This window comes from Phacochoerus africanus, chromosome 6, assembly GCF_016906955.1.
Source record: "Phacochoerus africanus isolate WHEZ1 chromosome 6, ROS_Pafr_v1, whole genome shotgun sequence".
In the NCBI taxonomy this organism is placed as follows: Eukaryota; Metazoa; Chordata; class Mammalia; order Artiodactyla; family Suidae; genus Phacochoerus; species Phacochoerus africanus.
The window spans coordinates 93,250,304-93,270,181 of NC_062549.1; the positions used below are offsets into that span (position 1 = coordinate 93,250,304).

At 52.6% G+C, this 19,878-nt stretch overlaps 1 protein-coding gene across 1 annotated transcript; it reads left to right on the forward strand.

Annotated features, from left to right (window-relative positions):
• Window positions 1–5,927: 5,927 nt before the first annotated feature.
• On the forward strand, window positions 5,928–16,034 carry ETV3L (ETS variant transcription factor 3 like). Its single transcript, XM_047782891.1, has 6 exons — window positions 5,928–5,973; window positions 9,804–9,899; window positions 9,989–10,226; window positions 10,485–10,674; window positions 11,115–11,235; window positions 15,349–16,034. Exons 1-6 carry the CDS (start codon window positions 5,928–5,930, stop codon window positions 15,813–15,815), a joined length of 1,158 nt encoding a protein of 385 aa, XP_047638847.1. The 3' UTR covers window positions 15,816–16,034.
• The last annotated feature ends 3,844 nt before the right edge of the window (window positions 16,035–19,878 follow it).

Here is a 19,878-nt window from a genome sequence, read left to right on the forward strand (position 1 = left end):
AAGCTGAAGTTGGAGTTCACGGTAAGATTGAGGATGAGGGCCAAGGCTGAGGTGGCGGCTGAAGGCAGACAGGGCACAGAGGGCTGGGGACTGAGTCAGAAGGCGTCAGGGGGCCCCCAGCTGCTGAGAGCGCCCCGGGAGGCCTGCTGCCTGCTGCATTCCTGGTCCCTGTTACTCAGCCCCAGGCAGGCCTGCCAGCTCATCCCAGCTCAGCACTTGGCCCGGAGCTTTCACTTCCTCTGGCCGGCCTGGGACCTCAGCCACCTCAGCGCCTACTGGAGGGGATTTCTTGTCCCCTGAGTCGGGGGGTGGGGGGGGGATGATGAAGGGAAGGATCAGGGGGTGTCCAGGCAGGGGGATCCCCTGGGGCCCAGCTGATGGGAATGAGATGAAAGGAACCGACACTGAGCCTGCGCTGGGGGAGAGCGCAAGGGTGCTGGGCGGGGCGGGGCTGGAAGAGCCAGGCCAGGAAGCTGGGAAGCCTGGGTTCGGTTTCTAGCTCTGAACACGGGTGAGAGACAGGAGGGCAGGGGGAAAACAGTAAGAGGTAAGAAAACAAAGTGACAATCAGAGCCAGAGATAGCGCGCCACGGAGGGCAGGCTGGGCGCGAGGTGATGAGGCACAGACTTGATCTAAGGGGGAAAAGGGCACAGGAGAGGCAAGACGGACAGACCTCAGGATTTGTAGACACAAGACAGGAGCAGAGAGACCAAGGGAAACTGAGACCAAAAAGGATGGACAGGAGAGAGACAAAAAAGTGAATGGCGCTGGGGAAATGGAAAGGAGGAAGAATGAGACTCAAGAGGGGAGAGGAGGGAAACTCTATGAAGGAGGAAACGAGCTGAAGATTAAAGGTCAAACACAAAGTGAAACAGAGACTGAGGGAGGGCTGGCTCTGGGCTACAAGCTGCTCTCCTGACACCCCTGTTCCCACCCCGCAACCCCTGGGTCCCTGAGGGGTCTGCAACTTTCCCCATGATATATATATATTTTTTTCTTTTTTTGGTTTTTTGCCTTTTCTAGGTCTGCTCCCGAGGCATATGGAGGTTCCCAGGCTAGGGGTCGAATTGGAGCTGTAGCCACCGGCCTACGCCAGAGCCACAGCAACTCGGGATCCTAGCTGCATCTGCAACCTACACCACAGCTCACGGCAACGCCGGATCCTTAACCCACCGAGCGAGGCCAGGGATCGAACACACAATCTCATGGTTCGTTAACCACTGAGCCACGACAAGTACTCCCCCTCCATGATTTTTAACTGCCCTTCCTGCCGGGTCTGGGGGTAGTGTATGGGGATGTCTGGGTTTGGATTTCTACTCCATGGAGTTACACAAACCTTTCAAATCCCACGGCCCCCAGGGACCCCCAGAGGCCAGAGTAGGGGAGAAGGTAAGTATCTGAGACATGATGTGTGTGGGGGGGGAACCAGGTGGAAAGGGAGCCTGGAGATGGGGCTCAGGCCTGGGAAGGAAGAAGCAGGGGTCCAGGAGAAGCAGGGTGGACCATGCTGGGGCAGACACATGGAAGGAGGTGCCTCTAGCAGGTGTGGGCAGATGGCAGGAAGAGCTGAGGCTGCAGGAGGGAGACAGGGTTCAGCTGGCCAGATTCCCAGCCAGGAAGCCTCCAGAAGGCATCCCCTCTAGAGTTCCCGATGTGGCACAGAGGAAACAAACCTGACTAGCATCTATGAGGATGCAGGTTCGTTCCCTGGCCCCCATCAGTGGGTTAAGGATCTGGCATTGCCGTGAGCTATGGTGTAGGTGGCAGACGCTGCTCGGATCCCACGTTGCTGTGGCTGTGACATAGGCTGGCAGCTGCAGATCCGATTCGACCCCTAGCCTGGGAACCTCCATGTGCCACAGGTGCAGCCCTAAAAAAAAAAACAAGGGCATCTTCTCTGCCCTAGCCTTTCTGGGTTTTGCAGGAGGAAAAAGATGCCCTTGGTGCTTTGGTGAAGGACGTCTATCCATCCCTGCCCCTCCCCCAAAGTCCCCAAGGAAAAAGGTGTTGGCTTTGCCCTTTCCAGGTCCCCAGCCGGTCTGGCTCTCCCACCTAAGCCGCTTTCACTAATAGCATTAAGGGACGTCTCAGGACTAACTGCTCGCCACTTGGGGGCTGAGATCAGGGGAGAGACCAGAGGCTTCTAATCAGATTGGGGATTTGGCAGAGGGATGGGAGATGCGCAGTTTGCTCAACGCTAACAAGCAGAAAATATCCGCCCCCCCGAAACCCTCACCCCTGAGACCACCGTCTCTGTGTTTCCTTGGTTGTCCCTCAGGGCTGGTTTCTCCACCCCGAGGTTTCGCTCTCTCGGGGCTGTATCTGGACCTCGCCTGTGTCCACAGCACTTGATTTCCGAGATGCTATATCTCTATCTCATTCTCTCTGATTCACTCTCTTCACCGCTGATTCTCTTGCCCTCTCTTTCGGCCGCCTTTGTATTTATATACAGGCTGTTTTTTCCACCGCATCAATCAAGCAGTCACTGAGAAGATTCCGTTGCGTCCAATCAATCAGATTAGGCGGCCAATCCACTTTAGCCGCTTAGAAGGCCCAACAACAAAGTGACTTTGGATGCAAGTTTCTACTCTGCAGAGAGGCAGCCTTGGTCTTGAACTCTGACCTTTTTTAAATTCTGTATATGTTCCTGGCTTTCTCACCCTCTCTGTTTTCCATTCTGCCCAGCTGACTGTCCTCTGGCTTCCTGCCCCCCCACCACCCCGACCCTTGATTATTTTTCTGGCAAAGAGCTCACCTCTTAGGTTTAGGCTGCAGCGCCTCCTTCAGGACCAAGGGCCCCTGCCAGCCTTGACTTTGCTCCCTAGTTTCATCCTCAACTTTCCTGCCCTGATTGACTGATTACAGCTCCGAGCCTGGAGTCAGAAAGACCTGTTTCCATCCGGCTCCACCACCTTCCCTGGGATCTTATGCAAATCTCCTAATCTTTTGAACCTCAATTTCCTCTGCTTGCAAAACAGAGATAATGATACCCACCACGAAGGGTTGTTGTGAAGATGCAATGAAATAACATAAGAAAGGAGTCCCCACAGTGGCTCAGCAGTAATGAAACCGACTAGTAACCGTGAGGATACAGGTTCAATCCCTGGCCTCACTCAGGTGAGCTGTGGTGAGCTGAGCTGTGGTGTAGGTTGCAGACAAGGCTCTGGATCCCATGTTGCTGTGGCTACAGCATATGCAGGCAGCTGCAGCTTTGATTCAACCCCTAGCCAGGGACCCTCCTTATGCCGCAGATGCAGCCCTAAAAAGACAAAAAAAAAGAAACAAACAAACAAACAAATAATAACATAAGAAAAAAAGATTGTCAAGCCCAGCGCTGGTGCAAGATTAGGGCCCAATTCATATTAACTCAACTCTTAAAAAGGTAAAATCTGGAGTTCCCGTCGTGGCTTGGTGGTTAACAAATCTGACTAGGAGCCATGAGGTGGTAGGTTCGATCCCTGGCCTCGCTCAGTGGGTTAAGGATCCGGCATTGACGTGAGCTGTGTTGTAGGTTGCAGACACAGCTCGGATCCTGCATTGCTGTGGCTGTGGTGTAGGCCAGCGGCTACAGCTCCAATCAGACGCCTAGCCTGGGAACCTCCATATGCCACGAATGCGGCCTACAAAAGACAAAAAGACAAAGAAAAAAAAAAAAAGAAAGGGTAAAATCTGCTTTGGACATTTCCTTTGGCTCCAAGCCCTAGGTTAAGGCTTCCTCTCTATTTTATCATCATTCTCTCTATTGTTTTTCTTAAACAATGACCTAAAACCTACACATGTTGTAATGAGCTCGTGTGTTGTCCAAGGGAATAATTAATCATAGTATTAGTAATCAGAATGATGGTGATGATGACAATAATAATTGCTCACTGCTATAATCCTTCAAGAAACACCAAGTGCTTAAGCGCAAGCTCTCTGATCATTCAAGATTAGGTTATGATTCTTTGTGATTTATGGTTCTCAATACTTGTCCTCTTAGGCCATTTCCTCAGGGGCTGGAGGGCCCACGCAGAGCCTGTTAGAGCCACCACAAGCTCACAGCACAAGCAGGAAGGCGCTGAAAGATGGGGGAGTGAGACCGAGTGGGACCACCTCCCCCAGCCTTGGGAGCATTGTCCCCCGAGGGTGGGTTAACATGAAACACAAGGAATTAAGGTTAAACAGCAAGACCAATTCTTGGAGGTGAAGGGAGAGCAAAAACCTGTCCCTTGGAGTTCCCATCTCGGCACAGTGGTTAACCCCTAGCCTGGGAACCTCCATATGCCGCGGGAAGCGGCCCTAGAAAAGGCAAAAAGACAAAAAATAAAATTAAATTTAAAAAACCTGTCCCTCTCTGAGGAGTCCCCACAGCCAGCTTAGGGGCTCCAGCAGAAAAGGACAGACTTGAGGGCAGACATCTGGCAGGACTTACCAGCAGTGAGGATTTCCACATCCAGCACCAGCAAGCTCCTCAGACACTTGAGGATCCTCGAGGGATGCTCACAAACACAAGAGAGGCTGGGAAGAGGGTGCGGCATTTAGGAAACTTGGAATTTGACCCACTTTGGCTTCGTATTTTCGATTTTTTTCTTTGTGGGGGTAGAAGAGAGGGTTGGTAGCCCACCTACGTAGCTGAATATTCTTAAAAGTCTTTTTTTTTTTTTTTTGCCACACCTTTCCTGGGCCAGGGATCAAACCGTGCCACTGTTGTAGCCTGCGCTCCAGCTGCGGCAATGCCAGATCCTTAACCCACTGTGCCACAAGGAAACTCCCACGAATATTATAAACCTTTATTTATTTATTTATTTGTTTGTTTATTTATTGTCTTTTGGGGGCCACACCCGTGGCATATGGAGGTTCCCAGTCTAGGGGTCATATCGGAGTGGCTGGCCTACACCCCAGCCCCAGCAACACGGGATCCAAGCCATGGCTTATGACAACACCGGATCCTTAACCTACTGAGCAAGGCCAGGGATTGAACCTGCATCCTCACGGATGCTAGTCAGATTCGTTTCCACTGAGCATGATGGGAATATAGAATACTATAAATCTCAAATGAAGGTCCTGCTTTCCCCTCTCATTTAAGAGCTGTGTGACCCTAGAGAAGTTACTCAACCCCTCTGAGCTCCATCTCACTTGATACTTCCTGTGAGATTCAGGGTGTGTCAATTCCTCAGCCCTGTGCTGGGTGCCCTGAGTGTCTGCTCCTGGTGGGTTTATGGTTCTCTTCTTGCCAGATCCTCAATCTACCCTGAGGTCTCACACCCTCCAGACCAAGTCCCATCATCAGACCCAGCGGGCACTACAGCCCTAGGATTTCTATCAGCTTCCTCCAGGGAACTGCCCTCCCTCAGAATCTCTCACTTCTGGAGTTCCCGTCATGGCGCAGTGGTTAACGAATCCAACTGGGAACTATGAGATTGTGGGTTCGGTCCCTGCCCTTGCTCAGTGGGTTAATGATCCGGCGTTGCCGTGAGCTGTGGTGTGGGTTGGAGACGCGGCTCGGATCCCGCGTTGCTGTGGCTTTGGCGTAGGCCGGCGGCTACAGCTCTGATTCGACCCCTAGCCTAGGAACCTCCATATGCCGCAGAAGTGGCCCAAAGAAATAGCAAAAAGACAAAAAAAAAGAAAAAAGAATCTCTTACTTCTGTCCCGCCTATTTCCCCACCCATTTTCCTAAGATGAGGTGGGAGAGATCCCACTCAGCTGGAGGTTAGACAAAGGTGGAACTTCCCAGTGGTCGGAACAGGGAAGGAGTATGGGAGAGGAGTAAGGGCATCTGCCTCAGGAGAGGAAAGAAAGGTGAGAAGATTCCATAATATCAGCTATCCATTTAGAGACAGGTGGATGGGTGGGAAAAACTATTCATCCAAATTCAGAGCAGGCATGGATGTACTCATAGCCCTGTCTACCGTGATTTCCAGAGATGCTCTCTGCTCAGGCCAGAATGGGTACCCCAACACACCTGTCCCCAACAGACTTTCTCTTTGTTGGTTAGTCTGCTGGCCCACCTGGAGCTGAGTGTTCCCTGGGAAAAGGAGAGCAAGTGATCCAGTGACCTCTTCTTGTGGGGGTGGGAAGGGGAGGGCAGGGATGGGACTCCTTAACTTTCTTTCCTTTTTATTTATTTACTTCTTTTAGGGCTGCACTTAAAGTTCCCAGGCTAGGGGTCAAATCAGAGCCACATCTGCTGGCCTATACCATAGCCACAGCAATGCCACATCCGAGCTGCTATCTACACCACAGCTCAAGGCAATGCCCAGACCCTTAACCCATTGAACAGAGCCAGGGATGGAACTGAATCCTCATGGATACTAGTCAGGTTCATTTCTGATGAGCCATGACGGGATCTCCCCTTCTTGATTTTCTTTATTTTTTTTCATTTATTTATTTTATCATGATGTGCAGCAGCTTGATGTGGGAATCTCAGTTCCCAGACTAGGGCTCGCTTTGGTGAAAGCACCAAATCCTAACCCCTAGACCACCAGGGACCTCCCTCCTTGACTTTCTAATACCCACAGCTTCTTTCTGCTCTTTCCCTACTTGCTACTCACAGTACATACAGTCCATGGACCAGCAGCCCTGGCAACATCGAGGAGTTCGTTAGAAATGCAGAATCTGGGAGTTCCCGTCGTGGCGCAATGGTTAATGAATCCGACTAGGAACCATAAGGTTGCAGGTCCGATCCCTGGCCTTGCTCAGTGGGTTAAGGATCCAGTGCTGCCATGGGCTGTGATGCAGGTTGCAGACTCAGCTCGGATCCTGCGTTGCTGTGGCTCTGGCATAGGCCGGCAGCTACAGCTCCGTTTAGACCCCAAGCCTGGGAACCCCCATATGCCGAGGGAGAGGCCCTAGAAAAGGCAAAAACACACCAAAAAGAAAAAAAAGAAATGCAGAGTCTCAGAGTCCCCATTGTGGTGCAGCAGAAATGAATCCGACTAGTAACCTTGAGGTTGCGGATTCCATCTGCAGCCCTAAAAGAAGAAAAGAAAAGAAATGCAGAGTCTCAAGTTCCACCTTGTCCCACCCAATCAGAATCTATATTTTAAAGTGATCCTTAAGCGATTCATATGGCCATGAGTGTGTGAAAAGCACCGCTGTGGATGATTTGTTTTAAGTCTTGAGGCAGCACAGGGTAGGAGAAAGTGCAATGGATTGGGGTGGGGGCGGGGTGGCTACACACCGAGTGTCAAGTCGGTTTCCTTCTCTGAGCCTATCTGGACACCAGTGTTGGGGACATGGCTCAGATCGTCAGTGTTGAAAAATGAGACACATGAACGTGGGGGGATCTCGACAAGTCTCTTTACTTCTGCAGAAGGTCACAGGTGTTCAAAAAGCACGAGCAAAGAAGAAAAGACCCTCCCTATTTATCCCTAACGCAGGTAATGTACCTGTCCCCTTCCCATTGGTCAGGTCAGGGCCCACATTCTTCCCAGTTGGCTAATTTGAAACAAACTGTTACTGGGAGAAGAGAGAAAGAGGAGGGGCGTCGCAGGAAGGCGTTTCGGCCAAAAACCCGGAGCAAAATGGAGTAACCAAGATTTCCTTTGATAGAAAAGACACTATGTTACAGAGGAGGCTACTCCAGATAAGCCTACACAAGCCTCTAGACATTATGGCTTAATAAGTTCTGGTGGGAGTTCCCGCTGTGGGTCAGTGGTAATGAATCCAACTAGCATCCATGAGGATGCAGGTTCGATCCCTGGCTTTGCTCAGTGGGTTAAGGATCTGGCGTTGCTGTGAGCTATGGTGTAGGTCACAGACATGGCTCAGATCCCATGTTGCTGTGGCTGTGGCTGCAGCTGCGGTTCTGTCCCTAGCCAGGGAACCTCTATATGCCGCAGGTGTGGCCCTAAAAAATATATATGTATTAATAAGCTCTGGTGAAGGACACCCCTTGCCTCACACCAACTGCATCAGAGATGGAAAGCCAGAGGCCAGGTGGTGTGAGCCGGTCCCCCATTCATGAGTATTCCTAAACACTTAGGTAGCTCCGGAGCATCCTGGCCCAGCCCCAGGAACAGGCCTCTCATTCTGCTGTCCCATCCCTCTGCTGTCCCTCCTCAGTCCTCTGGCCTATCAGCTCATCTTCCACTAGTAACAGTGGAAGCCAGCCTTTCCCACCACCCTCCGCTCCATCCAGAAGGCTTTGAAACTTAGACATTTCCCGGCTTCCCCTGGCCCACGTCAGGCAAGTTTATCTCACTGGGACTCATTCCCCCATCTTCTCCCCATCCCACCCCCAAGCCAAATTGGGAACCAGCAAGATTTCACCTTCCTTGCTTATGGTTCATTCAACAAATTCAGGAGTTCCCATCGTGGCTTAGCGGGGAATGAACCTGACTAGTATCCATGAGGATGCAGGTTCAATCCCTGGCCTCGCTCAGCGGGTTAAGGATCTGGTGATGCCGTGAGCTGTGGTGTAGGTCGAAGACACAGCTCAGACCTGGCGTTGCTGTGGCTGTGGTGTAGGCTGGCAGCTACAGCTCCAATTCGACCCCTAGCCTGGGAACCTCCATGTGCCACGGGTGCAGCCCAAAAAGACCAAAAAAAAAAAAAAATTCAATGAATATTTAAGAAGCCCCATGACTCCAAGGCCCTGGGCTAGGATGGGATCTGGGGAGCCAGTAATGAACAACAGCCAGGGTCCCTGACCACAGGGAGCTGACATTCTGAGGGGGAAGGCAAATATTAAACACATAGTGACACCCTTTATAAATTCATCACTAGTCACTGATTCTGCCAACAATTATTTCTTTCTTTTTTTTTTTTTAGTGCTGCACCCTGGGCATATGGAGGTTCCCAGGCTAGGGGTCAATTCAGAGCTGTAGCCACCGGCCTACCCCACAGCCACAACAATGCTGGATCCGAGCTGCCTCTGCCACCTACACCACAGCTCACAGCATCGCCGGATCCTTAACTCTGAGTGGGGCCAGGGATCGAACCTGCAAACTCATGGTTACTGGTTGGATTTGTTTCCGCAGCACCACAACAGGCACTCCCAACAATCATTTCTTGAGCATCCATGAAACTCTGGCACTCTGCTAGGCCCTCTGCTAGGCCCCTGCTCTTCTCAAATGTAAAATTGTCCAAAGTAGGGGTTCCCGTCGTGGCTCAGTGGTTAACGAATCCAACTAGGAACCATGAGGTTGCGGGTTCGATCCCTGGCCTCGCTCAGTGAGTTAAGGATCCGGTGTTGCCAGGAGCTGTGGTGTAGGTGGCAGAGGCAGCTCCGATCCGGCATTGCTGTGGCTGTGGCGTAGGCTGGTGGCTACAGCTCTGATTAGACCCCTAGCCTGGGATCCTCCATATACCATAGGTGAGGCCCTGGAAAAGACAAAAATAAAACAAAACAAAATATAAAATAAAATAAAATTGTCCAAAGTACTATCAATGTATGGGTTTATGTATGGGTCACCTCCTCCCACTCAAGGTTTAGAAAGAGCCAGCGGTTAATTACATTTTCACTTGTCTCCTCTTGGGAAAAACCCCAATCCTGTTAAGCCTTGAGAAGAGATCTTATTCTCTGTCTAAATCCCCCAGCGGGGGCAGGATCTAGGACCCTTTGCATTCCTCTCCATCAATATAAGCAGCTCAGCCTCAAGCCCCGTGTCCTGGGTCAGCCCCTAACTGGTGAGGAAGTCCCCGGAGGAGGCTGGGCCCTGCCTGGCTCCAGGGGAGCATCCTTCCTCAGACCCACTTCCCGGCCTCAGTCTCTCTTCCGCCACCCTCTTCCCTCCTTGTTCTTTTCTTCATCATTGGCCTCCTTCTCCCCTGCCTTCTTCTTTCCCTTCCTCCTAAGCAGTGACCCTTTTCCCCACAGGCCCAGACACAGCCCTCACTCGCCCGGAGCACATCATGCACTGCGGCTGCGTGGCCGACGGTGTCCCTGCCATCGCTGGCAACTCCTGGATCTCAGGTGAGCCTCTGCCAGGTGCCCCGGCCACACCCCTGCAGTGCCACTGAGGCCTCAGGAGATACAGCCACTCACTCTCCTCTCCACCCCAGGCCTGGCCTTCCCCGACTGGGCCTACAAAGCCGAGTCATCCCCAGGCTCCCGGCAGATCCAGCTGTGGCACTTTATCCTGGAGCTGCTGCAGAAGGAGGAGTTCCGCCATGTCATCGCCTGGCAGCAGGGAGAATACGGGGAATTCGTCATCAAGGATCCCGACGAGGTGGCCCGCCTCTGGGGCCGCAGGAAGTGCAAACCACAGATGAATTATGACAAGCTGAGCCGGGCCCTGAGGTGAGAGGAGGCAGCCAACGTGGCCAGAGAGGGCAGAGTTCAAAGAAAAGGGCTGTGGTTTCTGGCACCCCCTTCAGGTCTGATTCCTGCCCTTCCGAGGCTTGGGAAGCACCCTGGAGTGTGCTAAGAGGTCTAGTGGTTATCCAGGAACAGCTCGGGCTCAGCCTTGCCCGCCTGGGAAGGAGGGATGTGGCTGGGTCTCTGTCTCCATTCCCCACCCCTGGGTCAATTCTCTGTTCTCCTCCTTGGACTCTCTAGGTATTATTACAATAAGAGGATCCTGCACAAGACCAAAGGCAAAAGGTTCACTTACAAGTTCAACTTCAGCAAGCTCATCATAGTCAACTATCCCCTGTGGGAGCTGCGGGCACCTCCAAGCCCCCACTTGCTGCTGGGGGCCCCTGCCCTGTTTCGCCCGGCACTGGTGCCCATGGGCCTGCAGAGTGAGGTAGGCATGATGGCAGCCCCTGTCCCCAGGGCTCCACCAGGCCCTGTCCATCTGTCCAGGAGGCCCCCAGCCCTCCTCTGTGCCTCCAGGTCCTATTAGCTTTGACGGTTCTTTCCCTCCCCCGCATCCTAGTCCCCAAGTGCCCACCCAGGGCAACAGGTGATACTCAAAATCACTGCCACGTATTTAATGATCCATATGGTACAGCACCTGCCTATGAGAGGGGGCAACATCTTCTGTGCCAGGCAAGACCCTTTTAATGGTGGATCACAGGGAAGGGGGTGGGGGCTCAGGCGAGGGTAGGCAGTGGCAACTGAACAGCCATTATGAGAGTATTTCATTGTTTTAGTGATTGGTCCTTAAAAGAATCAATGTGTCCTGGGAAATATATGCCCAGAGGACCCGTTCCACACCCACACCTGCTCCTCTTCCTCCCCCAGCTCCTGCACAGCATGCTGTCCACCCATCGGGCCATGGCAGAGCAGCTGGCTGGAGAGCGGACCCCTCGAGGGCCACCAGAGGCCTCTAGGGACAAGAAGGAGAGCAGCAACAGTATCCACCGTGAGTGCTTGGGACACAGGAGGACCCAGGGCAGCTTTTTTTTTTTATTTGTTAATTTTTTGGCTGCATCCATGGCATGTGGATATTCCCTGGACTGGGGATCAAACCCCAGTCACAGAGGCAATCTGAGCCACTGCAGTGACAATGCCAGATCCTTAACCCACTGCACAACAAGAGAAGGCCCAGCCCAGGGAATCTTAAGCAGAGGAAGGGAGGACCCTCCTGACTGAGCACATGGATGAGGGGGCATGAGTCAAGGGATAATATGTCATGTATTCACTCAACAAACCTATGTTGTGTACCAGCTATTTATTGGGTGTGGGGTTCAGAGATGAAGGATGGCCCTCAAGATGCTTGGAGACCCATGGGGAACAGAGACAGGAGGATGGTCAGTGACCAGTGCTGAGATTCAGGGAAGCACAAGATGCTCTGGGAATGCACGTGCATTGGGGCTTCCTGGAGGAGGCTATACCTGAGCAGGTAAAGAAGATGGAGAGAGATGCCCAGGAAGAGGACAAAGCACTTGTAAAGTAAAAAAGCTGCCAATGAGGATAGGAAATCTGAAGATCTGCTGAGAGCTTGCACCATCAGAGCTAGGCAGGTGAAGAGAGTAGGGACAAGGAGGCCAGTGAGCCATGAGGCTGGCAAGGCAAACAGGTGTCCAGCCACAGAACGCCTAGAGGTGGGACTTTATCCCATGGGCCAGCACGGCCCTGGAGGAAGAGGCACATCCAAGTGTTTATTTTACAAAAACAACTTGAATTGTATGCAGTGTTTGGGGTGGAGGAGGCTTGCAACTGGTGTTGGGAGGCTTTTGAAGATAATCTAGGTGGAGGATGATGGGGCCAGAATGAAGGCGAGGACCGGGGGTGGAGAAGGAAGCCCAACCAAGGAGACACTGGGAAGATGCAGTTCACTCACTCATTCCCAGGCTCACTCATTCCTTCTTTCAACAGATAGTTCATGGGCTCCTGTTCAATGTGCCAGGTTCTGTCCTAGGGCTGGTGGTGCCAGGGTGAGCAAGACGGCCTTTATAGAGCTTGTGGACATGAAGGGGGGTTGCAGACATTCAGTTAATAACCCAACAAAATAGGCGTTTCTGTCCTGGGTCAGCGGTTAATGAACCTGACTAGTATCCATGAGGACACGGGTTCGATCCCTGGCCTTGCTCAGTGGGTTAAGGATCTGGCATTGCTGTGAGCGGTGGTGTAGATCACAGAAGTGGCTCGGATTCTGCGTTGCTGTGGCTGTGGTGTAAGCCGGCAGCTGTAGCTCTGATTATACCCCTGAACTGGGAATCTCCATATGCCATGGGTGTGGCCCCCAAAAGATAAATAAATAAATAAGTAAACAAACAAACAAATAAGATAAAAAGTATGTGCAAAGTAAAAAATAAATTAGGAAGTTCCTGTCGTGGTGCAGCGGAAACAAATCTGACTAGGAACCATGTGGTTGCGGGTTCCATCCCTGGCCTCCTTCAGTGAGTTAAGGATCTGGCATTGTCATGAGCTATGGTGTATGTTGCAGATGCAGCTCAGATCTGGCATTGCTGTGGCTCTGGCGTAGTGCGGCAGCAACAGCTCCAATTAGACCCCTAGCCTGGGAACTTCCATATGCTGCAGGTGCGGCCCTAAAAAAGACAAAATACAAAATAATAATAACAATTTTTAAAAAATAATCCAACAAATAGACAAGTAGGATGATTTATTTTATTTTTTATTTGGCTGTGCCTGCAGCACACGGAAGTTCCCAGGCCAAGGATTGAACCTGCCACAGCTGCAACATGTGCCAGTTCCTTAACCCTCTGCACCACAAGGGAACTTCTCCAACAAACAGACAAGTAATTATCACTTCGCTAACTGCTACAGAGAAGTTCAGGGTGCAGAGACTATCCAGGAATACCTTCTTGACAAAGTGACACTTGAGCTGGGATGTCCATAGGTGCCAGCTTAGTTCAGAGGGAGGAAGGAGAGTATGACAAGCAGAGCGAACAGAGTGTGCAAAGGCCCTGGAGCAGGAAAGAGGAAATGGGAGCAGGCCAGTGTGGCAGTATAGAGTGATGGAGGGTGAAAATGCAGGCAGAGGCCAGCACTTCCAGGGCTTTTGGGAAGAGGCAAAATCAGATTTTCTGGGAAAAAGATCACAGAGACACTTGGTCAACCCGAGGCTCCTCTGCAGAGGCCCAAGTCCTCTCCCTCCACTCCAGGCACTTTCATGGAAGAAAGACCTTTGGCCTTAGCCCCACTCCAGTACAGCTGGAGGCCCAGAGGTCCCACCTCCCAGAGAAAGCAGGGCAACTGGCTCTGGGCCCAGGTAAGCGCAGCTGAGGCTGTGGGCGTGGGGCGGCCCAGGGCCTGCCAGGACTCGTAGGGCTACAGGTCTGACAGCCTGGAGCTAGACAGCACCTCAAGAGCCCTCCCTGTTCTTCCACCCCCACCCACCCCTTCCCAGCTCTGGGAATGCCTTGGGCACAGAGCTTCTCTCTTTGGGAAACTATGAGGGGAAGAAAAAAAAAAAAAAGTGTTCCCTGGCCAGCCCCAGCTTGGAATGAATTATTTTGCACCTCCCTGCCCTGGCGGGTACACAGGCCCAGCCTGTGCTTGGGCCCTGCGGCACACTAAGCAGGTTTAGGTCACCAGGAGGCTAGTGGCAGCCACATGCCCCACTTCTGGAGTGGGGTTCCAGAAAGCTGTGCCAGTCCCTCACTCCAGCTTCACGCAGAGCCTTTGGTGCCGAGAGCAGAAGCTGCCTCTGGGCAGAAGAGTGGCCAGCACGATTGGGCCAGGGGCTGGGAAGCTGCAGGGCCGGGGCTTGGCGGGTGGGGGGGCGCGACCAGCACCATCTCCTCCACATGCCTGTTCCTGCTGTGGGTCTCTGACACAAACCTCCGGGGGATGTTGGTCTCCACCTCTTCTAAGGACTCAAGGAAAAGGAGAGAGATCCGGGAGAGGGTCCTTTCTGCCAGGGGTCTCCCTGGTTTTCCTCATGAAGGATCGTTTTTTACTATCCCCCCCCCCTTATTTTTTGCTCTTTAGGGCTGCACTCGAGGCATATGGAGGTTCCCAGGCTAGGGGTCCAATCAGAGCTGCAGCTGCCGGCCTATAGCACAACCACAGCACTGCAGATCCGAGCAGCGTCTGTGACCTACGCCACAGCCCACGGCAACTTGGGATCCTTAACCCACTGAGCTGGGCCAGGGGTTGAACCTGCATCCTTATGGATACTAGCTGGGTTCATTACTGCTGCACCACGACGGGAACTCCTACCTTCCCCTTTCATAGGTCTGATTTAAACTACAAACCCAGGGCCTCACAACCAGTTTTTGCCCAACTAGACTAGAACCACAGCCGTCTGCTAGAGGGACGAGTTGAGGGAAGACTGGATCTGCTGAATTACGGCAAAAAATATCTTCATCCACTTATCCAGCATCCTTTTTTTTTTTTTTTTTCTTTTTAGGGCCGCACCCGTGGCATATGGAGGTTCCCAGGCTAGGGGTCAAACTGGAGCTACTGCTGCCAGACTACACCACAGCCACAGTAACACAGGATCTGAGCCATGTCTGCAACCTACACCACAGCTCACAGCAATGCTGGATCCTTAACCCACTTAGTGAGGCCAGGGGTCGAACCTGAATCCTCATGGTTCCTAGTCGGGTTCATTAACCACTGAGCCATGAAGGGAACTCCTATCCAGCACTTTTTTATTGAGCCCTTTAAAAATATATACACCAGGCTGGGTTGAATCCTAAGATCCAGAGTAAAACACAAACAGCGCCTGCTCCCACAGCGTTGGGCACACATATTAAACAGTCGCACAAACAACTCCTGATTCTCAAGGAAGAGCCCTGGAAGAGTGTATCAGGGGGCAGGAGGTGGGTAGCCAGGGGCTCTCACCCAGGCTGGGGAGGCTCGGAGACCTCCCCCGGAAAATGACATTTACGAGGAAATCTGAAGGAGAAAAAAAAAAAAGGAAGGCACACCCGGGGCGGGGAGAGAAAGTTTCAAGCAGGAGCAAAGAGAAATGGGACATGGGTGCAGAAAGGGGGCAGCTCCAGCATTGGGCACTCGCTGATTCTCTGTCCCTTCCTCCCTCTCTCTCTCTCTCTCTCTGTAGGACTTGGACTTGGCTCTGCCCCAGCCCCCTGCCGGCTCGGCCCCTGCTGCCATTTGGGGAGCCCCCAAGAGGAGCTGCCCAGTTTTGCCTCCTTCACCCCGCCCCTGCCACCCCCGGGCCCCTCCGACTGGCCCCGCCTCTCAGGGCCCTTCCTGCCCCCTCTCCCCGCAGAGCAGCCCTTCCCGGGATCCTGCACGCCCGACGCCCTGCTCCCAGAGCCCGCGCGCCCCCCAGCGACCCGGCATTTCCCGGGGTTCCCTCTGTTGGCCGGGCTGGCCCAGGGGGCTGGGGAGAGGCTCCGGCTCTTGTCCCTGAGGCCCGAGGGGCTGGAGGTAAAGCCCGATCCCGCGATGGATCCCAGGGAGGGTTTCTCCTCAGAAAGGCGGGGACCCAAACCTGGAGAGGAAAACCCCGGGTCCCGCGATCTGGAGAACTTTAAAGCAGTGTGGCCCCTGGATCCTCCTTAACGGGGCGGAAGATGCGAAGTGCGGGGGTCCTTCCAACCCCATCTCTCCTCTTGTCTACCTCCCTTCTGGCTTTGCACCTCTCCCTGGGTGGAAACAGCTTTAAGCTGCAGGAGGCTTTGAAGGGATAGAGTTGAAACCTAAGGGATGGAGGGCATGGAAGGAAAGGAGCATATGTGGGGAAGGGGAAAAGAGAGGCAGAGCGCCCCCTCCCACCAAATTGCTAATCAGGAAACTTCTTTTTTTTTTTTTTTTGTCTTTGTCTTTTGTCTTCTTAGGGCAGCACTCGTGGCATGTGGAGGTTCCCAGGCTAGGGGTCGAATCAGAGCTGTAGCGGCCAGCCTACACCATAGCCACAGCAATGCCAGATCCGAGTCGTGTCTGCGACCTATACCACAGCTGACGGCAACGCCGGATCCTTTACCCACTGAGTGAGGCCAGGGATCAAACCTGCAGCCTCATGGTTCCTAGTCGGATTCGCTTCCGCTGCGCCACAACGGGAACTCCAGGAAACATTGTTAATCTCCATTTTTTTTTTTTTTCTTTCCCCGGCCGTGCCTGCCTACAGAAACTCCCAGGCCCAGAATCAACACAAGCCACAGCAGCGGCAACACCAGATCCTTAACCACTAGGCCGCTAGGGAACTCCCCCACTTTTTTTTTTGAGGGAGAGGAGAATAAAATTTCCATCATTTGAGGGACTCCATACTTGCTCACATGAGGGGGGGAATTCAGAGACTAGGTTGGGAAGGGGTCAGGAGTTGTTCTGTCCCTGAGTCTCAGGGCAACTCCTTTCTTATCTGGGGCCCACATCCCTTATCCAGGCTGGTCTCCTGCCTCTCTGCTGCCCCTCCCTGCACCTCTCTGAGTTCTGTGACCCTGAAGCTCCTGTCCCCTCTTGTCCCCAAGACCCAGGCACCTGAGGTCAGGAGAACTGGCCCCCTCAACTCTGTAATACTCCACTGCAGACCGTGAATAAAATGCCCTTGGCAAACTGCCCTCTTGACTGATCAGCCCCTCTGCGTGCCTGCTGCCCTGGGATCTGGTGTGAAGCTAAATGCCACCCGAGCTTCCCGATGGAAAGCGGGTGAGGTGAGGCCTGGGTGGCAGTGGGAATCAAGCCAACCAGCGTCCTCCCTTCTGCTGCCCTCACCTCCCAGAGAGAAGGGCTGAAACCAGAGCCCAAGGAGGTGCCGGGGCCAGGGGGGAACCAACCTCAAGGAAAGAATTAAGGAGTTCCCATCACAGCGCAGTGGAAACGAATCCGACTAGGAACCATGAGGTTGCGGGTTTGATCCCTGGCCTTGCTCAATGGGTTGCTCAAGGATCCAGCGTTGCCATGAGCTGTGATGTGCGGCCCAAAAAACCAAAAAAAAAAAAAGAAGAAGAAGAAGAAAAGGAAAGAACTTAAGAACAGAACAGGGTTCTTTACAGAATGACCTCTAGACCCCAGGCAGGGGCCGCTGAGCAGAGTTCTAGGGGCAGGGAATGAAGAAGATCTTTGACGGGGTCCCTCTTCCTTTGCACCCCAACACTTAAGAATGACAAGGAGAGCCAGAGGGAGGAGGGGACATATGAGAGAAGGCGTTCTTTTGTTCAAACAAGGAAAAGTCAACAGAGAAGAGTTTTAGGAGCCAAGGCAATGGAACCTTATTGCTCTCCTAGCTCTAGGACAGCAATCACAGGTTTAGGATTCGTCTCCATTTCCTTTCCATGATGGAGAGCAGAAACTAAGGCAGCACAGGAGGTCCATTTGTCCGTCATTTGTTCCTGTCCCTCATCCATGAAGTAGGGCTGCATCCCTCTCTGGGAGTTCCCTTTGCACTTTGCTTTCTGCCGCCTCTCAGTCCTTCTTGGTGGCAGATGCATCCTTGTCATGAATGGGATGTGGAAGGAGAGACCCAAAGTAGGGCAGGGCTAAGCCCTCACCCTACAAAAAGGTTGAGATGAGCAAGGAAACCAGTCCCCAGGCTTCCAAGGTGGATAGAGGCTGGGAGCGAGCTTCATCACTGTCTGCCTCCCTTACCCCAGATGCCCAAAAAGGGGACCGCAGAGTGGCTCTCCCAGGAGATCCTATAGGCTACAGTGAAAACTGCTTCTCGCACTTGCTGCCAAAGCCACAGGCCCATCCCCAGCCCTGCGGGAAGGCTGAACCCCCCAGCCTGGGGCTCTCCCATCATCCTGCCCAGTTTGGGGAGACAAAGACCTAGAGTTGTCTGCCACAGCACAAGGACCTGGATCACACCGTCACAGGGCTTGGGCCCTGTTCAGAGAGGTCAGCCTCAGGGACAGGGTCCCATTAGGGGGGCTCCCATATGCCCTCTGCTTGACCCCTCCTCCTCTTCAGTGATTTGTGGTTACCCCCATGTTTCAGGCAATGAAAAATGCTTTAGGGTCACTTTTCTTTTCTTTCTTTTTTTTTTTTTTGCCTTTTTGTCATCTCTTGGGCCGCTCCTGCGGCATATGGAGGTTCCCAGGCTGGGGTCTAATCGGAGCTGTAGCCACCGGCCTATGCCAAGGCCACAGCAATGCGGGATCCGAGCCGTGGCTGCAACCTACATCACAGCTCACGGCAATTCTGGATCGTTAACCCACCGAGCAAGGCCAGGGATCGAACCCGCAACCTCATGATTCCTAGTCGGATTCGTTAACCACTGCACCACAACGGGAACTCCTAGGGTCACTTTTCTAGAATTTCTTTTTGGGAGAGTTCCCATCCTGGCACAGTGGTTAATGAACCCAACTAGGAACCATGAGGTTGCGGGTTCGATCCCTGGCCTTGCTCAGTGGGTTAAGGATCCGGCATTGCCGTGAGCTGTGGTGTAGGTCGCAGACATGGCTCGGATCTAGCGTTGCTGTGGCTGTGGTGTAGGCCAGCAGCTACAGCTCCGATTAGACCCCTAGCCTGGGAACCTCCATGTGCCGCAGGTGTGGCCCTTAAAAAAAAAAAGAAAGAAAGATAAAATTTCTTTTTGAGGTAGATGAACCTAGGCTCAGCTCCAGAGGACATAAATTTCCAGGTGGCGCACTCTGAGTTTTAGACAACACATTCATGTAGGGCAGAGTTTCTTTCTCTCTCTTTTTTTCTTTTTACGTCCGCACCTGTGGCATATAGAAGTTTCCGGGCCAGGGGTCAAAGGGAGCTACAGCTAGGCCTGTGCCACAGCTATGGCAACATTGGATCTGAGCCGCATCTGTGACCTACATCACGGCTTGTGCCAATGCCAGATCCTTAACCCTCTGAGCAAGGCCAGGGATCTAACCCAAATTCTTACAGAGACAACTTTGGGCCCTTAACCCTCTCAGCCACAGTGGAACTCCAGAGCAGAGTTTCTCAACCTCAACACCACTGACATTTGGAACTGCAAAATTCTTTTTTTTTTTTTTTTGTCTTTTGTCCTTTTTAGGGCCATACCCACAGCATATGGAGGTTCCCAGGCTAGGGGTCCAATCGGAGCCATAGCCACCGGCCTACACCACAGCCACAGCAATGCCAGATCCGAGCCACGTCTGTGACCTACACCACAGCTTATGATAACACCAGATCCTTAACCCATTGAGCGAGGCCAGGGATCAAACCTGCAAACTCATGGCTCCTAGTCAGATTCGTTTCTGCTGTGCCACGACAGGAATTCCATGAAGCTGCAAAATTTTTTGTTGTGAGGAGCTGTCCTGTGCATTCCAGGTTGTTTCCTACATCCCTGGCCTCTAGATACCTGTAACACCCTCCTCTACCCTCCTCTTCTAGACCTCTGAAACGTGTGTGTGTCCCCACTCCCAGAGAAAGAAACCATCCCTGGTTGAGAATCATTTAAGAATGGCTTCAGGAAAGAAAAAAAAAAGAAGAAGAAGAAGAAGAAGAATGACTTCAGCAAGTCCAGATGTTCTAGCAAAGATGGGACCCAGGCTCCACATCAAAGGGAAAAGAGATGCTAGTTTTCTCGTTGTAAGAGTGCCCTCTGGTGGCCAGAGTCAACAACAGCGATCAGAAGACCTCAGGTGCAGAGTTCCAGTCGTGGCTCTGCCGTAAGGAGCCGGACTAGTATTCGTGAGAATGTGGGTTCCAT